Below are 15,853 nucleotides of genomic sequence, written 5' to 3'. Positions count from 1 at the left end.
TTTTTGATTCTGGTTAAAACTCAGGATCTGATTAACAATTACTGTCCCCAGGAATTATCTCACTTACAACACAGCTGAATAATTGCTATATTTTTGAGGTATCCTTCTTAATTTTTGGGATAATTACTGGCAGTGCTGTACAGGAGTATCTGTACAGTATATCCAGTACTGGAATATCTGTCACAGTGTTATGCCTCATGAGAGTGCAGGGACTGTGCTACCTATCTTGGGAACTGGACACAAGTAACCCTGACTGTTCGTGATTAACTATGTTAGAGTTCAGATATATCCAGTCATTTTTATCAGAAATATATGACTTAATTTTCCTGGTGTCAGTTGTCAAGCTGTATTTCTTTTAACATAGTTACCAACTCTATCTTTAAAGTGTTGCTGTGCTTCTTTGAGATTTTAGTACCAAAACTGCAGTTATAATCCTTATGCCTTCATCAGGAAAGATGTCAGTAAGGTCTTGATAGAAGCTGAAATTCCACAGAATAACAGAGAACACTCATTTGGGAGCTCTAAGCCAGCCTGAGCTGCGGGCAGGGTTCTGTACTGTGGTTTGCAGCGTTCATCTCTCCAGGGCTGCCCTCTCTCAAGAAAACCATTCAGGCGGGAGCCTCCCCCTTGCCTCCCTCCGTCGCTGGGTGTGGGGAGGTCGCTCCACCCTCGTACCGACAAAAAAAAAGCTGCATTTTTACTGTGCTGAAGGTGTGAGAGGCTGCCAAGCAAACACTGCGTTTCCCCCCCGGAGCGGAGCAGAGCTGAGCTGAGGGTATTTCAGCGCTGCTGGTCCTGCAGGAGGAGGAAACCTGCAGCTTCCACAGCTGGGTTCGACCACAGATAAAGGCACAGCCGCAGTGGGAGGAGGCAGGAGAGGAGACGATGGGCAGAGAGGGGCAGAAGTTGCTCTGAGAAATATTCTTGCTAATCCCAGTTCCCGCATTCACTCTGCAGCACTAAACTTTCTTCCAACGAAAACTTTTTTTCCTGGACTATTGCTGGAAAGCAGAAGCAGGGAGAGTTTGCTCACACTTCTGTTGGACACAGCAAACTTCTCCTTTTAATCCTGAATGTTATTTACATATAATACATTATAATATAATATTATTTTTGCTACTGAGAGAAAAAATGGATGCATTTAGAGCATTTGAAAATGAGTCGCTCTTGCCCAGTTCCTCTGGTCCTGCCAGCTGGGATCCCTTCCGTCGTCCCTTGGACTCCATCCAGCCCTGGCACTTCAGGCTTCTGGCAGCAGTAATGTTGGTGGTGACCTCCCTGTCGCTTGCTGAGAACCTGGCTGTAATCCTGGTAACTTTTAAGTTCAAGCAATTGAGACAACCTGTCAATTATGTTGTAGTCAATTTGTCTGTGGCTGATTTCCTGGTCTCACTGACTGGTGGCACCATCAGCTTTCTAACAAATCTAAAAGGTTATTTTTATATGGGATACTGGGCTTGTGTACTGGAAGGATTTGCTGTCACATTTTTTGGTAAGCTTGGTTGTGTTTGTAGTTGTGTGTTCTTTTCCTCCAACTTCCTTCGATGTATTTTACTGCAGCTCCCCAAGTCACTGCCTTTGCATGCCTTTGAATTCAGTGGTGCTTTCCCCAGATAGCCTGTACTGGAACACATGTGCAAGTGAAAAACCTCTCTCTCTCTCTGTCATATACCTGGCCTGTCCCATGTATACTGATCATTGAATGTGTTTCATATAATGCAGAAAAGCTTGCCAATAGAATGACAGTGTTGTGGGGTTTGTAGAAAAACAATTTCAGGAAAAAAAATCCCTATGCATAACTATTTTCAATAATTGTATTTAGGTGTGTGCATATATGGGTGAATAAGAGAGAGAGAAAAAGAGTCAGTGGCTGCCCATAAACTGTGGAAAATCTCAGGGCACAGAAACCTCTTATATTCCCTACCCTGTAGTGGTTCTGAGGAGCAGAGACACACCTGTAACAGCTACTCTGCACACCTCCAGCTTTTTGTGATTTATTTTTCACTGCTTTGTTCACTAACTACAAAAAAGTATTAGAAGTACTCTAAAAGGAAGAGTCATCACCATGTAGTTCCCTGTGTAAATACAGCTCTGCAGAATAAATAGGAAATAAGTTTAAAGTGGGACATCTACTTACTTGAGACAGACACTCGTTCCTGCCTCCTGCCCCTGTTTCTGAAGCTGCATAAAGACAGCCAGTAATGCTCCTCACTGCCCTAAATCCCACTCAGTGTTGATCCTCAGCCTGAAAAGGAGCCCCACAGCTGTTCTCCACCTGTTGGAGCTACACAGAGAGAATGTCAGTGAGGGACAGTGTTAGCAAATCAGTTTGTGGCACGTAAGCCATGTCCTGTGGAGAAAGATGAGGCTATTTCAAGATTTTGGTGGCCAACCAGGTGATATGTGCCTAATAAACTGATAATTTGATGTTGTGGGCAGCTCTCTGTAGGTTTGAGTTTTATGACAGTCTGAAATATGACATTTTTTGCAAAGATAGCCTTTTGAAGATATATCTTAATTGGTTAATTTGGATGGTACACATAATTTGCAGTTTTTCAGAGTAGAACCAAATGAAAAATGAAAGTCACAGTCACTTGACTGGCCCAATTAGCTGCTTGGTTTTGTAGCTGTTATACTGTAGACTGACAAACTACACAAATATGAAATTCTTATGCTCTTAGTTAATATTAGAATAAAGCGCATAAGTTGCACATCCTTTCATAACTTGAGTCAATAGAAAAGGTGTCTAATGTGGTGGGGGGTCAGACACTGAAACCAGCTGCCCAGAGTGGTTGTGGAATCTCCATCTCTGGAGATATTCAGAATCCAGCTGGACTTGGTCCTGCACCACCTGGTACGTGAACCATGCTTGAGTGGGGAGAGGGGATGGTGACCCCCCAGAGATACCTTTCTACCCAAGCAAGTCTGTGATTCTGTCATTTGGGATGATGTTGGCACTTCAGTGAATCTGCTCAATTTTGGTGCTGTTTCCTCGTTGCAGGCATTGTTGCTCTCTGGTCTCTCGCTCTGTTGGCCTTCGAACGGTACATCGTGATCTGCCGCCCCTTGGGAAACCTGCGCCTGGAGGGGAGACATGCAGCCCTGGGGATTGTGTCTGTGTGGGCCTTCTCCTTCATTTGGACCATTCCACCAACAATGGGCTGGAGCAGTTACACCACCAGTAAGATTGGAACCACTTGTGAGCTTAACTGGTAAGGCCACTCTCGCACGGTGTGGTAAAGAAATGAGACTTGCAGCTGAGGAGGCCTCGGGGGCAGGAATTTAAAGGAAAGGTTTAAACATCTCTGCAAAAAACGGATGCAAAGAAAGTTGTGATAGAAACGAGAAAAATTTTCCGTGAACGGCTTTTAAAACAAAAATTTCTAATGGGAGGAGCTTCCAGCTCTAATGGAAATAACCACCCTATACCTTGTGCTTTTTGTCAGGAGTCAAAGAGGACAAAGAGACAGATTTTTTCAGAAGAGCAGACAAAGCCCTGAGCAAGCTGGTCTGACCCCATAGCTGGCTCCACTTGGAGAGGAGATTGGACTACATATCCCTTCCCACCTGATGGACCCCACAGTTCTGTGGGACTGATCTGTGGCCACAGGATCCTGTCCTAGCTTGGGGCAGGGAAATGGCCCAGGGCTCCATCTGGTGATGCAGCTAGAGTTGCAAAGGGGCACTTGGAATAAAAGCAGTTGACAAAAATATTAGAGGCAGTTTTGAAGAGCAAAATTACTACTTCAAGAAAATAGTAACACCACATATTAGTAATACATACACAATGTATTTTGTATTTTATACAGGTACTCAGGAACTTATGCTGACCATGCATACATTATTGTGTTCTTCACCACCTGTTTTATAGTGCCTTTATTAGTGATTTTGGTATCCTATGGAAAACTGGTGCAGAAGCTAAAAAAGGTAAGAAGAAGCACTTATAAGTGAACTTTTAAAATGTTCATGTACGCAAATGTTTGGAATTTTTAAGTTTGACTTTCTATAAAGATCAGACATAAGCAGATCGGGGTTGCAGTCAGCAAACACATTCAGTTATTATTAAATAATTATCCCTACAAACAGAAATACATGCCATGGTTAGACGTGGTTTTTCAAAGTGTGCAGTTTGCATCACTTATTAGTCATCTATTAGTCAAACATCATACAAATGAAAGAATGTCTGCCTCATAAATAAAGAAACTGAATTACCCAGTGTTGGTTTATTCACAACTGTACTTCAATTCAGTGACATTTCTTAAGACTCAAACCAGGCAAATCAGAATGTAGCTTAAAATGACTCAGTTGTAAATTTTAAGAGTGCTGGCTACTGGCTTGTAACAATTATATGCAGTGAGATGTAGCATTTGTAAATAATGCAGTTCTGTTTAGTAAATAAAATAATAGGTTGTCCAGAAATATTTTAAAGGCTTGAGAAATGCTTTTGAATTTTATTTAATGGTTGTGTCCACCTGATTCAAAGAAGAAGCTGCAAAAAGTGAAAAAGAAGACAATAGAATAGGAAAATTCCTATCTGGAATTGGATTTTGGGACAGTATTTTAGGACAATATTAATATTTCTATTTACTGCAAAGCTGCCTTGCCTTATTGCTTCAGTAATAAATTCAGTGAATTTCTTCAATTTACTGATGTTTTGAAAGTATTTGGGATAGTCAAATTGTATTTACTTTGAATGTTGTTCTTTCTAAGTAAAATGAAATAGAAGGGAACTTTGGGTGACACTTTGATTCTTCTGAAAGGATTTTTCTTGGTTTCCTCACAGATTCTTTCAGGGGAGAGAAGGCTGAATGGCTGGGAGAGGTGGGATGTGGATGGCAGGGGGTACAGCTGGTGCCTACCAGGGAGTGGGGCCCTGAAGAGCAGGATGTGGAGATGCCTGAAGAAAATCATTGCTGAGGACTCAGGCTCTCCTAAGAGAATTTGTAAAACTATGGTTCTGTTATTCTGAATATCCAGAATTTCTATTAGTATTTTATTTCACCTGTCCTGCCCTACCTGCAGAGGAAATGGGATGAAGGGGGAGCACAGGGGGCCAGCTCAATGTGGGGGAAGAGGGACAGCCCAGAGCAGCCACCTCAAGCTCCTACTCCTGCTGGGGACACAGGGCTGTCCCTGAGGACCCAGGGGGGACACAGGGCCACCTCCAGGAGGATGTTCCTGGGAGGGGAACCCATGGGGTTACCTGGGACATTACCCCAACAGAGGGGGTGTGAAGGACAGTGAGACCACTTGCATCTAGTGCTGTCATGGGACTGCCAGAGCAGTGGCTGATCTGTTAATCAGATGCTTTAGGAGATGCACAGAAAGGACCATTTCCTGCCTCTTAAAAGTCTGCAAGTGAAAAAGCAGGTGAGATGAGGAGCAAGGGAGGCACCATCAATCACAGCAAACGTCATGAACGACCCATTTTGCCATTTGAGTCAGGTCATGATGTCTTCTGGAAGGCTGGTCAGTGCCACATAGTGTGTGCCAGCATGGCCTGGAGCCACTCTGGTGTGATCTCACTGGGCTGTCTTTCTCACTCCTCTCTCTGGAATAGCAGTATTATTTACAAAATCACACTTCTGGGTAAGTTGTGTGTTTCACACTTCCCTTGCAGCTCAGTGACCTGGTGGATGGCACAGCCAGGGAACAAGGGTGCCCTCAGGGGGCCACATCACAGGTGATGTAGTTGTGACCATCTGGCTTATGCAAGTCCTGGCCTTTGGCTCTGAAAAGCCAATACCTGCAACATAATCTGTAAATCTATAATGAATTACCATATGGCCATATCTCACAGCTAAACTCATTTTCAAAAATCTGACTACAGTGAACAGAGAGAGGCCCAGGCACCAGAACTGGTGTCTTGGTGTTCCCAACCATCCCCTTTCCCAGATTTTGGCTGCCATTGTCCCATGGTTGCCACAATGCAGACTTGGTCCTGAGTGGCACAGTTCTGTCTTAGTGAAGTCTGCCAGTCTCTCAGTCCTGGTGACACCAGCTTTACAGAGCCAATAGTGGCTTTCACTGCAACTGCAAAGTTGATGAAAGAAATTAATTTTCAGGAAAAGATCAAATTAACAGTTTAGCACAGAGGTAAGTTGTTTTGGCAGTATACCTTTGTTTGGAAGATAAAGCACCAGCGCGTGATTCCTTATCAGTTTTTAGACAGAATCTTTTATCTCTTCTTTAAAGGTGTCAGAAACGCAAGGCAGGCTCAGAACTGCCAGGAGACCTGAAAGACAAGTGACCAGAATGGTGGTTGTTATGATCATTGCCTTTCTGATCTGCTGGATGCCATACGCCGCCTTTTCCATCCTCGTCACTGCAGACCCCTCCATCGAGCTGGATCCTTGTCTGGCAGCAATCCCAGCTTTCTTTTCCAAAACAGCTACTGTTTATAATCCAATTATTTATGTCTTTATGAACAAACAGGTACTGTATGCTCTCAAAGTGTCTTTAACACTCATATTTTGCTATTTTATCTTGCTTTATAGAGAACTATTTCTACCTGCCTATGTGTTAGTTAACAAGCATTACAACATCCAGCATTCAGAACAAAAAAAATAATCTGCCTGCCGTAAGATAGCATAAGCCTCTGTGCATTATTAAAATATAAGTGTTAATAATTATTAGGTTTAGATATTATAAAGGAAAATCAGCCCTTAGTGAACATCAGTTGGTTTTCTGTATGAAAATTCTGTTCTAAGACTGTCCCAGTGTATTTCAATAATTCTTCAGGAATGCAACACCAAGAAGTTGATTTTGAGGCGGGGTGGAAGTTTTCAAAGCTTGAAATTTGTTTCGGGGAAATGCTGCATTTGTGGTTGTATGTGCAGCAGGGTAGTAGCATTGCATGTGCCCGTGGACAGGGAGCTTTCTTCTCTGGAATGAGGGCAGAGGATCAGATGCAGATGCAGAGAAAAGGAACTGCCTTGGGGCTGGGCTGGAGTGCTGTGTGCTCAGAGTGGTAACAAGCACGATAACAAACATGCACAGATTTCTGCAGGCAATGAAGCTACTGAGAGTGGTGCCATCAAGCAGAGTATAAGCATGTAAGTGAAAAGAAGAAAAATAGTTAAGTGACTGCTGAATAAGAAGTGGTGAAAACATTTATTTATTCAGTCAGACAGCTATTGCTTGTCTCTCATGCTGTGGATAGCACCCTGGTCTCCCAGTGCGGGGCAGATGCTGCTCTTCCCCTGCGTGTGGATGCAAACAACAGACAAACCACCTTTGAATTGCTGGGATTTAGTGTATGAAAGCAACTCTTGAGTCTGGAGAAATGACCAGTTCTGTCCATTAGGTGTGGTTAGTTACAATCAGAAGAGGGAAATAGTTTGGGTCTTTTGAGAACATCATTAGTTCTCAGGTTTAGAGTTCTCCATGGTGGCATGGGCAAATATATTTTATAGGGTTATTTCTTTATATTCCCAACTGATTCATGAGAGAATTTCTAAGAGTTTTAGCTAACACACAGACTGATTTATAGAACTGTTTTAGAATTTCTCATGTGTTTTGATTGATCTCCTGTTTTTTCACCTTTCTAGTTCAGGAAGTGTCTGATTCAAATGTTCAGGTGCAATGCCACAGGAATTGCAGAGTCCAACGTGAACCCAACTTCAGAGAGAGCAGTGCTAACCCAGGACAGGGGAGGCAGTGAGATGTCCACCATGGCAGTTCGTAGCACCGCTTCTGAAAGGAAAATTGGAGATGAACATGGAAATTGCCAATCCTTTGCTCAGTTGGCATCTTCAGGAAACAGAATTTGTCCCATGTAGAGTGGGAGATGCGATGGTTAATGCAGTGCTACAGTGTATTTCAGCGTTACAGTCAACTGCTATAAAAATGTGTTGTCACTGGGGACATTATACTCCTGTGGGCACCGGAGGTTCCAGCTCCTTTGTGCACGTAGGAGCTCCTGGCTCTGCAGGTGCAAACGCCCAGCCAGAAGGTGAGTCCCTTCCTCCTTCCTCCTCTGTGTTCCCCTTTCCAGTCCACAGCAGGCAGTGGCACCACACTGCTGTTCTCCTGTGAGGAGCAGTTGTGTCTCTGTCTCTCCCGTCCTTAAATTCCTTTTAATTGAGTTATTGATCCTGGCACAAATTATTGACTCCTCTGCTTTTGGAAACAAGGAGTACAACATAAGTACACTTTCTGTAAACAGTGAAGAAGAATGGAAATTGCCATCTTTCCATCTCAGATTAATTCACACAGTGCTGTGCAGCAATATACTTGGCTTTAGTGGAACGTCACTTGCACATGCAAAGCCAAACTAGGCTACAAGTGTAATAAAGACAGACTTCTGTGTTAAACAGCCTTTGGGATCATTGTATGAAATGTTGCTAAGAACTGGCATATCAGATTTTTAATCCTATATAAAATCTACCTTTATTGAATGCATTTTAGAAGAAAAGGCAATGGCTGACTATATTTATATACTTTAGTATGGAAAACCATTATTTCTAGAGAAGATATTAATACAATACCAGTTGAAACAAATGTTACTCCATAGTGGTGTAGAGAAGCTACAGTAACTCTGTGCTGTACAGGCCTTACAATAGAAACGGGATGTGGAATGAATCATCCATGGTTCAGTTTTACTTCAACAAAATTAGAATTATTCAGGGAAGAGTGTATCTGACATCCAAGACAAACATGTTACAGTAGGTACCTGCTTAGGTTACTGCTGATGTTTTTCGTTTCATCAAAGACGTAAGAATTATTCAATAAGATCTTTCTGTTAAAAGATCCTCTATAGGTAAAATGTGATCCCTGCAGGAAGTGTATTTCTGTAGTGCTTCCCCTTAACTCTCTGTGGGGACAGTTTCTTTGGCCCTGCTCTTGTTCCCTTTACTCAGCTCTGCACTGTGCCTCCTCTCCCAAAGGGCAGCTCTGCCTGTTTCACCCTCAGCACCCTTCACCCTGGAGGTGAAGATACTTGACAATTCCCTTTTTTAGAGAAATTTAGTTGCAAGACACAGACAACTAACATTTTAAACACATAATTTTTAATAAGCAATTTTTATACATTGTGATCTTCCTCTTAATTCCTCCTGGACTCAAATTTATTTTGAATTTGATCCTTTTTCTATGTTCTGAGTAGAAGAATGTTCAGATTCGAATGCCCTGATTTCAGAATGGTAAGATCCAAAAGAGGTGAGTTACTCCACAAATAAAATCACGACCTGCACATGTGAGAACTCACTGCAAAAGACTCTATGGTCTTCATCTCACAGAATTTAATTAGGTGACTGTCTTTTACAGTGTCATTTTGGCAGGGCTCAATCCTAAAGCCAAACGTTGATCCTTATTCTGACAGCCACATTCTTTACCGTTAATCCTGTGGCATCTAGAGCAGAAAAGTGAACAGATCTATATACCTCTTTTAAATGTTTTGGAAATTTTGTGAGACAGGAAGGGTAAGGTGTTCAGTTATTATTGCATGCACCTTTTTGTGCTCATTAGTCTGTTAAAACAGTCAGATATGATTTGAAAGTAAAAATTCTTGCATTTAAGACTAAGATTTTCTCTTTCAAGGATATGTTGACCTAGGTTAATCACATGTTAATGGTATTGGATATATTAAATCATGAAGAATTGGCAGAAGTGCTAGTGTTTAATTAAAAGCACCAGAATTACTTTATCTCCTGAGAAGGTTAAGATATGTAAAGTACAGCTCTGTAGTACCAAATAAGGCAACAAAACTTAAGCAATGGCAGTGAAAAAACACAATGTAAAAATGCACAGAAAGCCATAGAAAATAGCGAGTTACCATGAGATTCCCTGTCTGGTTACTGGCTGTGCCATCCTCAGTGAGGGTCACTCAGGATGAAGTGGTACTTGTAGAACATTTCACCAAGGAAAACCTGCTTTGCATCTGTAAATTAATTGAGGACACCAGTTTGTAAAGACAGTCAAAGACAGTGTCTCCAACTAACACAAGTGGGTCCCCTCCCATTAAATGCAGCAGCAGCCAGTGCAGGGTGAGCCGGGGGTCACATCACTGCCGAGCAGGGCAGGGGACACTGACACCAGACATGAATTACTGCTCTCAAACACTGTAGGGCAGGGGATTGATAGAGGACCCTCAGGGCACTGCTCACATTCCCCCACAGGACAGACAAAAAGCGTTGGCTTTTTTATAAGGGAAAGGGAGAACTACAGCACAAAAGGAACAAACCAGGAATTCTGAGAGGAGAGAGCGTACAGAAGAAACCGAAAAGTCATGACTCCAAGCCCTGCTTCCTTTTGCCCGGTCATAGGCAACAGCTAGGAAGACAAGGCAAGATTTTTCTCTCAGGTCCAGGGGTCTCCCATGCCCATCCAGCACTCCCCTCACAGACACCTGGGCTCCTGCAGAGATGAAAGTTCTAACAGGATTTTGTTTCCTGGACAAAACTAATTGTCATATGACTTTATTTTCATGGGAAGTAGTTTCGAGATAACATTCAGGGACTGACTTTTAGAAAAAGATTTATTTAAAACTTATTTAGAAACAGCAGCATTTTCTGAGCTGTCTGGTTATTAAAATTGGAAGATAAAAGGAAAACATGGAAGAAAACCCAAAACTATTTTCCTGTGCAGTATTAGAGGCTTCAAATTGTTCCTGTTCTCTGGATGTCAGTAAAGCACTGGCACTACTTTTCTCACAGAGAATTCTTTGTTGAGGTGTTAGTTTTTTTAGTTAAAGGGAATTTTAACCACTTTCTCACTGTTTGCATTCAACTGTTCTGCTGTTATGCAGACCATTCATTAAAGGTGTAAAAACAGTATTTATACAGAAGACAAAAAGTGTTCACAGGCTTCACAGTCAAAGATTTAGAGAAGCATTATACATATCCAAAATAGCACTGAAGAAGACGATAGATAATTATGAAAAAACAAATTAAATATGTGTTAAAGATGGTAACACCTGCACTCAGTGACAAGAATAACAACAAATGAGGATTATTAGAACAAAAATGTGTAGACTCTTGCTTGTGAACTTCTCTGTGCATTTCAACAGGTATTGTGGACATCAAAGGTATGTGGCTGAAATAAAACAGAGTGTATGGTTTCATGAGATAAGGCAACATAGGAGTAGTGGCCAGAGGAAAAATGAGATTAGAAGGAATAATATTAATTTTGGACATGGACAAAATATTTGTGCCAAAGTGAAACCAAGATGGTTCCCCATGTCAGAGGAGACAGTTTTGCCCTTGACAAAACAGGATTGTGAGAGGAAGAAATAGTAGCAGCAGTGCCAATCACAGATGGTCAGACTTACAGCTCTGGACACACAGCTTTGAAAATCATTGTGAAACATTCAGAAAGAGAGACTGGCTGAAACGCAGGACTGGGAAGGCTGGAGATACCTTAGAAGTAGAAAGCTGGATTAGCATGCTGTTAGTGAGGGTAGTAGAAGGAATCCACAGGAGTGGAGGCACTTGCACAGGTTATGCAGGAAAGGGTGGATTGAACTTTAGAGGATGGTGAGATAAGGAGGAAGTTTCATGTCCTGAGTGACTGGCCAAGGAGCATTATCATAAGGAAATCAGTGTTTAATAGTGTGAGATGCAGTGCAGGATGTTAGGATGAGGACTGTAAGCAGTACCACAAAAACAAGTGGAAAACATAATCTGGACAACCAGGTTTAAAGGTGTAAATAGACGTTTGCTGGGAAGCAATTTCTCAGGGTGAAACACATGAAAGCCTGAGAGAAGAGAGTATAATCTGAGCCATAGAAGGAGATCATGGTCCCACTGCCTTTGAAGAGTGTCAGATATAAGGTGATGGCTGGGGAGGGTGCAGGGAGCTCATCAGCTTCCCAGAGAGAACCACCTTTGCATTGTCCAGGGAAGGAAGCAGAGAAGGAAGAGAAACTGCATATGAGAGAAATAGGGATAAGCAGCATTCCTTCAGTCTGCCAGGAGGAGTGGGGCCAGCATGAACGTATCAATAGCTTATTTCAACAGAGAAGTTCATAATTCAATTAAATATACTGAAAATCACTTGAGCAGTACCTCAGTGGCACACAAGGGTTCATCATCTAAACCTTTGTTCCCAGTGTGAAGCTCTCTCTTGAAGGTTTCTGGAGAACCAGCTCATGTCTAGTTCCACATGGAGTTCAAGGCCTGACTGCCACTGTTGAGATTGGAATCATTCTCCAGCCCCTCTGGCAACTTTAATAATTATGTTTATGGTTGTCTTATATCATCTTGCCACCCTGTCAGACAAATACTGACATCCCCAAGCACAGATATACAAATATAGGCTGCAACAGGGTGATATGAAAATTAGCAGCTCAGGACAAATAGGAAATTAATATTAGAGTCTAATTAGTCTCGATTTCATTTGGAAAAGGAATTAATTAGTCTTAATAGGACCACAGAGGCATTACAAATGTTTTCTTTCCATCGAGCAACAGCTGCATTGAACAATTAACAAATCATTCTCATAAAACACAAGGTTCCAGCAATATTTGTCACTGTCCATAACACTGATGTTTTTCAGGCCCTCACAGAAGTGTTTTCTGTTAAGGGCCAGATTTTGTTTGGTTTATTAATATGAGAACCCCCATAACTGTGGGCAAAGGCATTTTCTTGAAGAAGGTATTTAGCTTCTGCACATAAATGTGTTTTTGTAAATGTTGATCAGTTCTCCAGCATTAACAGTCTGCATCTGTAAGAGTTCCTGTCTCTATGAGAGGTTCTCATCTTTGATACAAACAAGGAATAATAGAATCATGGGATGTTTTCATGTTAAAATGTCTTCAGTAATGCTTTTCAGGAGGAGGGGGCTACCTTCCTATTCTGCCTGTAGGTCAGAGAGTACATTTTAAAATGTGTAAACACATTGTCATAGTGGGCCAACCGAGCAGTATCAGCCTGGGCACGAAGTGCTACAGGGTTCCCAAGAGCTGATTGTTAAAGTCTTTCAATGTAACACAATAAAAAATCTTTAGATCTGCAAGCAAAAAAATGGGTGGGGGAGCGGGCTTTTTTTTCCTTGGGAGTTGTGCACAGTGACTGAAGAGACACCTCTTGCATTATGCGGTAAAAACATGAACATTTTACCATCTACAAAAAGTAATTTAGGCAATGGATGGTTTTAAGACCTCAAGATTTCATGACTAAAAGGTGTGAATGCTGCCAAAGTCAATTTGTACACACTTATTGTGAACTAATAAACGGCATCTTGTGTCCTTGAATTTTTGTGTTGCCACCAAGAATACATCTAGAAATCACATTCCTTTGAAAAAAAGCATTGCCTCTAGTTTGCAAAACTAGCAATGTAACACTGCACTGTTCCTCTGCTTTGGGAACATTTGTTGCATTTTAATGACACAACCTGGACAAAGTACCTGCCTTTCCTATAAACCTCCCATGACACTGGGGGATAATTGCTCTGTGGTTTTGCTTAAAAATGTCAGCATTCCTCCATCAGTTTACTTGTTGGTAGTGAAAATAGCTTTATATATATATATATATATATATATAGATAGATAGATAGATAGATAGATAGATAGATATAAAAATTATGCTTGTCATAAGAGCTACCACTGTGTTGTGAGGTCATGCTTCTTCCTTTGGGATAATGGTGAAAAAGGCACTAGTGCTCAAGCCTGGCTAAATGAGTCACTGAGTGAAAACTAGAAATTATGGAAAAGGTAATAGCAATCTTGGGACCCTTGTGATGCTGGAAACCTCAGATGTTTCAGCCTGGAATCACCATCTCCGGGCTCCAAAGTCTTCTGCAGTGGTACACTAGAGGTGCTCTGCATTTACACTTGTGCCAGTGCTTTCTTGTGGAAAAACAAACAAATCTGTTCTCAAAGCTGTATATTCTCAAGAAAAAAAAAACCAAACCAAAACAAAAAAAACCTAAGTGGATTTTGACATGGGAAAAAAATAAAAATAGCTTTCAAAATCACTCAGAGGAGACATTTTCTCCCAACAAATGCACTTGCAAAGGACAGGTTTTGATAGTGCAATGAGGTGACTTGTCTAAGCCTAAGTAGGTCTTAGACAAGTGTGTTCAGAGTCTCCATAACATTCCTTTACCACTATTCCAGTCTGAGTGTTCCTCCAGATATACCCAGGGCAGACAAGTTTGCTCACAGTATAACTAGAGGAATAATATGAATATTCATTGTCTAAAACCTCTTCTGTTTAATTATGACCTCAGTGAAAATGATTATCCAAGAAAACAGAGTCATGAACATTAACAATAATTCTCATCTCAATTATTGAGAAATATAATTATAAATGATTGGTGAAGAGAAGATTCCTAGAAAATTTATGATAATGTTCTTTATTATAATACTTTGTGTTATAGATTGTACTATTCTTTCTCTTTATTACATTTATATTGAAGTCTCTTTCCTTTTCTCTGTCACAAATATTTAAAAATCTGTAAGAGAATTTAAGAGCCTTTCAGCAATTTGGCACACTGGTTTTAGCTCAACTATTATCTTGCTGCATCATGATATTAATGTAGTAATCTCTCTTTAGTCTCAATGAATTGCTATAAAAATGTCAAACAATTAGATTATATTGGCCAATGCAGCCCTGTTTGATTGAGTACAGATGTAGGCCATGTCCCTTGAATCACACTGATGGAGAAGCAGAAAGGCTTGTAGAACTCCAGTGCAAATTTATTTCAATATATGTATCACTTCGGTTCCTAATGTCAGTACTTGCAATACTAATAACCAAAAAATGCTAAATAGGTATTTTCAGATGGAATAAAAGTCAATGTCATTCAGGAGAAACACCAATGAACTCTGCTGGAGGAGAAAAAAAATGAAAATTATAAAACCAGCATAGAAGTCTGGTACGAACATAGATGCTGCTCCAGGGCACAGATGTGACTAAGGCAGAGGGGCAAAATGGACATTTCCTTTGCTTATGGGAATAGTACTGCCCAAGTCCTGTCTCTGCCTGGACCAGAAAATTTAACACTCCCTTTTGTGTCAGGAAAGCAATCACTGTATAAATACTTGATAGAGATATCTGGTTACAGATGTGTCAGTGTTGCCTCTGTGCCATTCTGGTGTTCAACAGGACTGCGACCTCCCTTCTTCTTCAAGCACAAAGTGTGCAGCACTTGCACGTGCAGGCCTGGCATGGAATGAACAGCAAGGGACAAATCCTTACAGATGAAATCTCTCTCAACCATCAGGTGTCCACACAGACCACGCGTAGTGAAAAGCAAAAACTGTGCTGTTAGAGGTTAAAAGCTGCCAACAGCTCCTGTTCCACATATGATGAAAGTCCAGAAGGTGGGTAAGTTGTTCACATTTTGCTGCACCAGGCACACAATAGGCAAAGCACCCTGACAGTGTCTTTCCAGGGTATGAACTGCTTCAGTTGAACAAGTCTGTTTCCCACACTACCCTGGCAATTCTTGATCCCTGAGCATCTGAGCTCCTACTTGCTCTGGAGCAGCAGTGCAGGAGAAGGGCCCCTGTGATGTCAGTGATGGGATTACTGGCTAATTATCAATAAAAACAAAGGCCCAGAGAGGATCAGATGCACAGTGACAAGGTTGGAACTCTGTCGAGATCATGCTCAGTGATCTGTGCAATTTAGCTGCTGCCTCCCTGTGAGGACTAACCCACTGACTGCAGGTGCCCACCCCACACCTCAGCTGCAGCTCACTCTGTGCTCGTTCAGCTGAAATTCTGTGAGCCACTGCAAGAGTTACAAGCTCAGAGAAATTCTGAGGACATGACAGAACTGCAAATATTTTTTGAAACCCATTCTTTTCTTTCAACAGAAAATCTTAATTACTTCTCTCTGCCAGTGTATTGACAGGAAATTAATAAATACCTGTCACATCAGTAGAAGAACAAACTGTTCTGGCTGCT

The 15,853-nt window shown here is 41.5% G+C and overlaps 1 protein-coding gene across 1 annotated transcript; it reads left to right on the top strand.

The window, feature by feature from the left end:
- Positions 1-1,131: 1,131 nt before the first annotated feature.
- On the top strand, positions 1,132-7,840 carry LOC103761924 (opsin-VA). Its single transcript, XM_008928554.2, has 5 exons — positions 1,132-1,492; positions 3,002-3,212; positions 3,810-3,927; positions 6,196-6,435; positions 7,551-7,840. The coding sequence occupies exons 1-5, from the start codon at positions 1,132-1,134 to the stop codon at positions 7,779-7,781; spliced, it is 1,161 nt and encodes a 386-aa protein (XP_008926802.1). The 3' UTR covers positions 7,782-7,840.
- The last annotated feature ends 8,013 nt before the right edge of the window (positions 7,841-15,853 follow it).

This window comes from Manacus vitellinus, unplaced genomic scaffold (genome assembly GCF_001715985.3).
Source record: "Manacus vitellinus isolate BGI_N305 unplaced genomic scaffold, ASM171598v3 scaffold_40_pilon, whole genome shotgun sequence".
Classification (NCBI taxonomy): domain Eukaryota; kingdom Metazoa; phylum Chordata; class Aves; order Passeriformes; family Pipridae; genus Manacus; species Manacus vitellinus.
This window is presented reverse-complemented; position numbering and strand designations above follow the sequence as displayed.

Bases quoted from the DNA above. Each gene is read 5' to 3' on its own strand.
- LOC103761924 (XM_008928554.2), top strand. From the start codon at position 1,132: ATGGATGCATTTAGAGCATTTGAAAATGAGTCGCTCTTGCCCAGTTCC. The intron at 1,493-3,001 runs GTAAGCTTGGTT...TCCTCGTTGCAG, and splicing joins ATTTGCTGTCACATTTTTTG to GCATTGTTGCTCTCTGGTCT. The intron at 6,436-7,550 runs GTACTGTATGCT...TCACCTTTCTAG, and splicing joins ATGTCTTTATGAACAAACAG to TTCAGGAAGTGTCTGATTCA.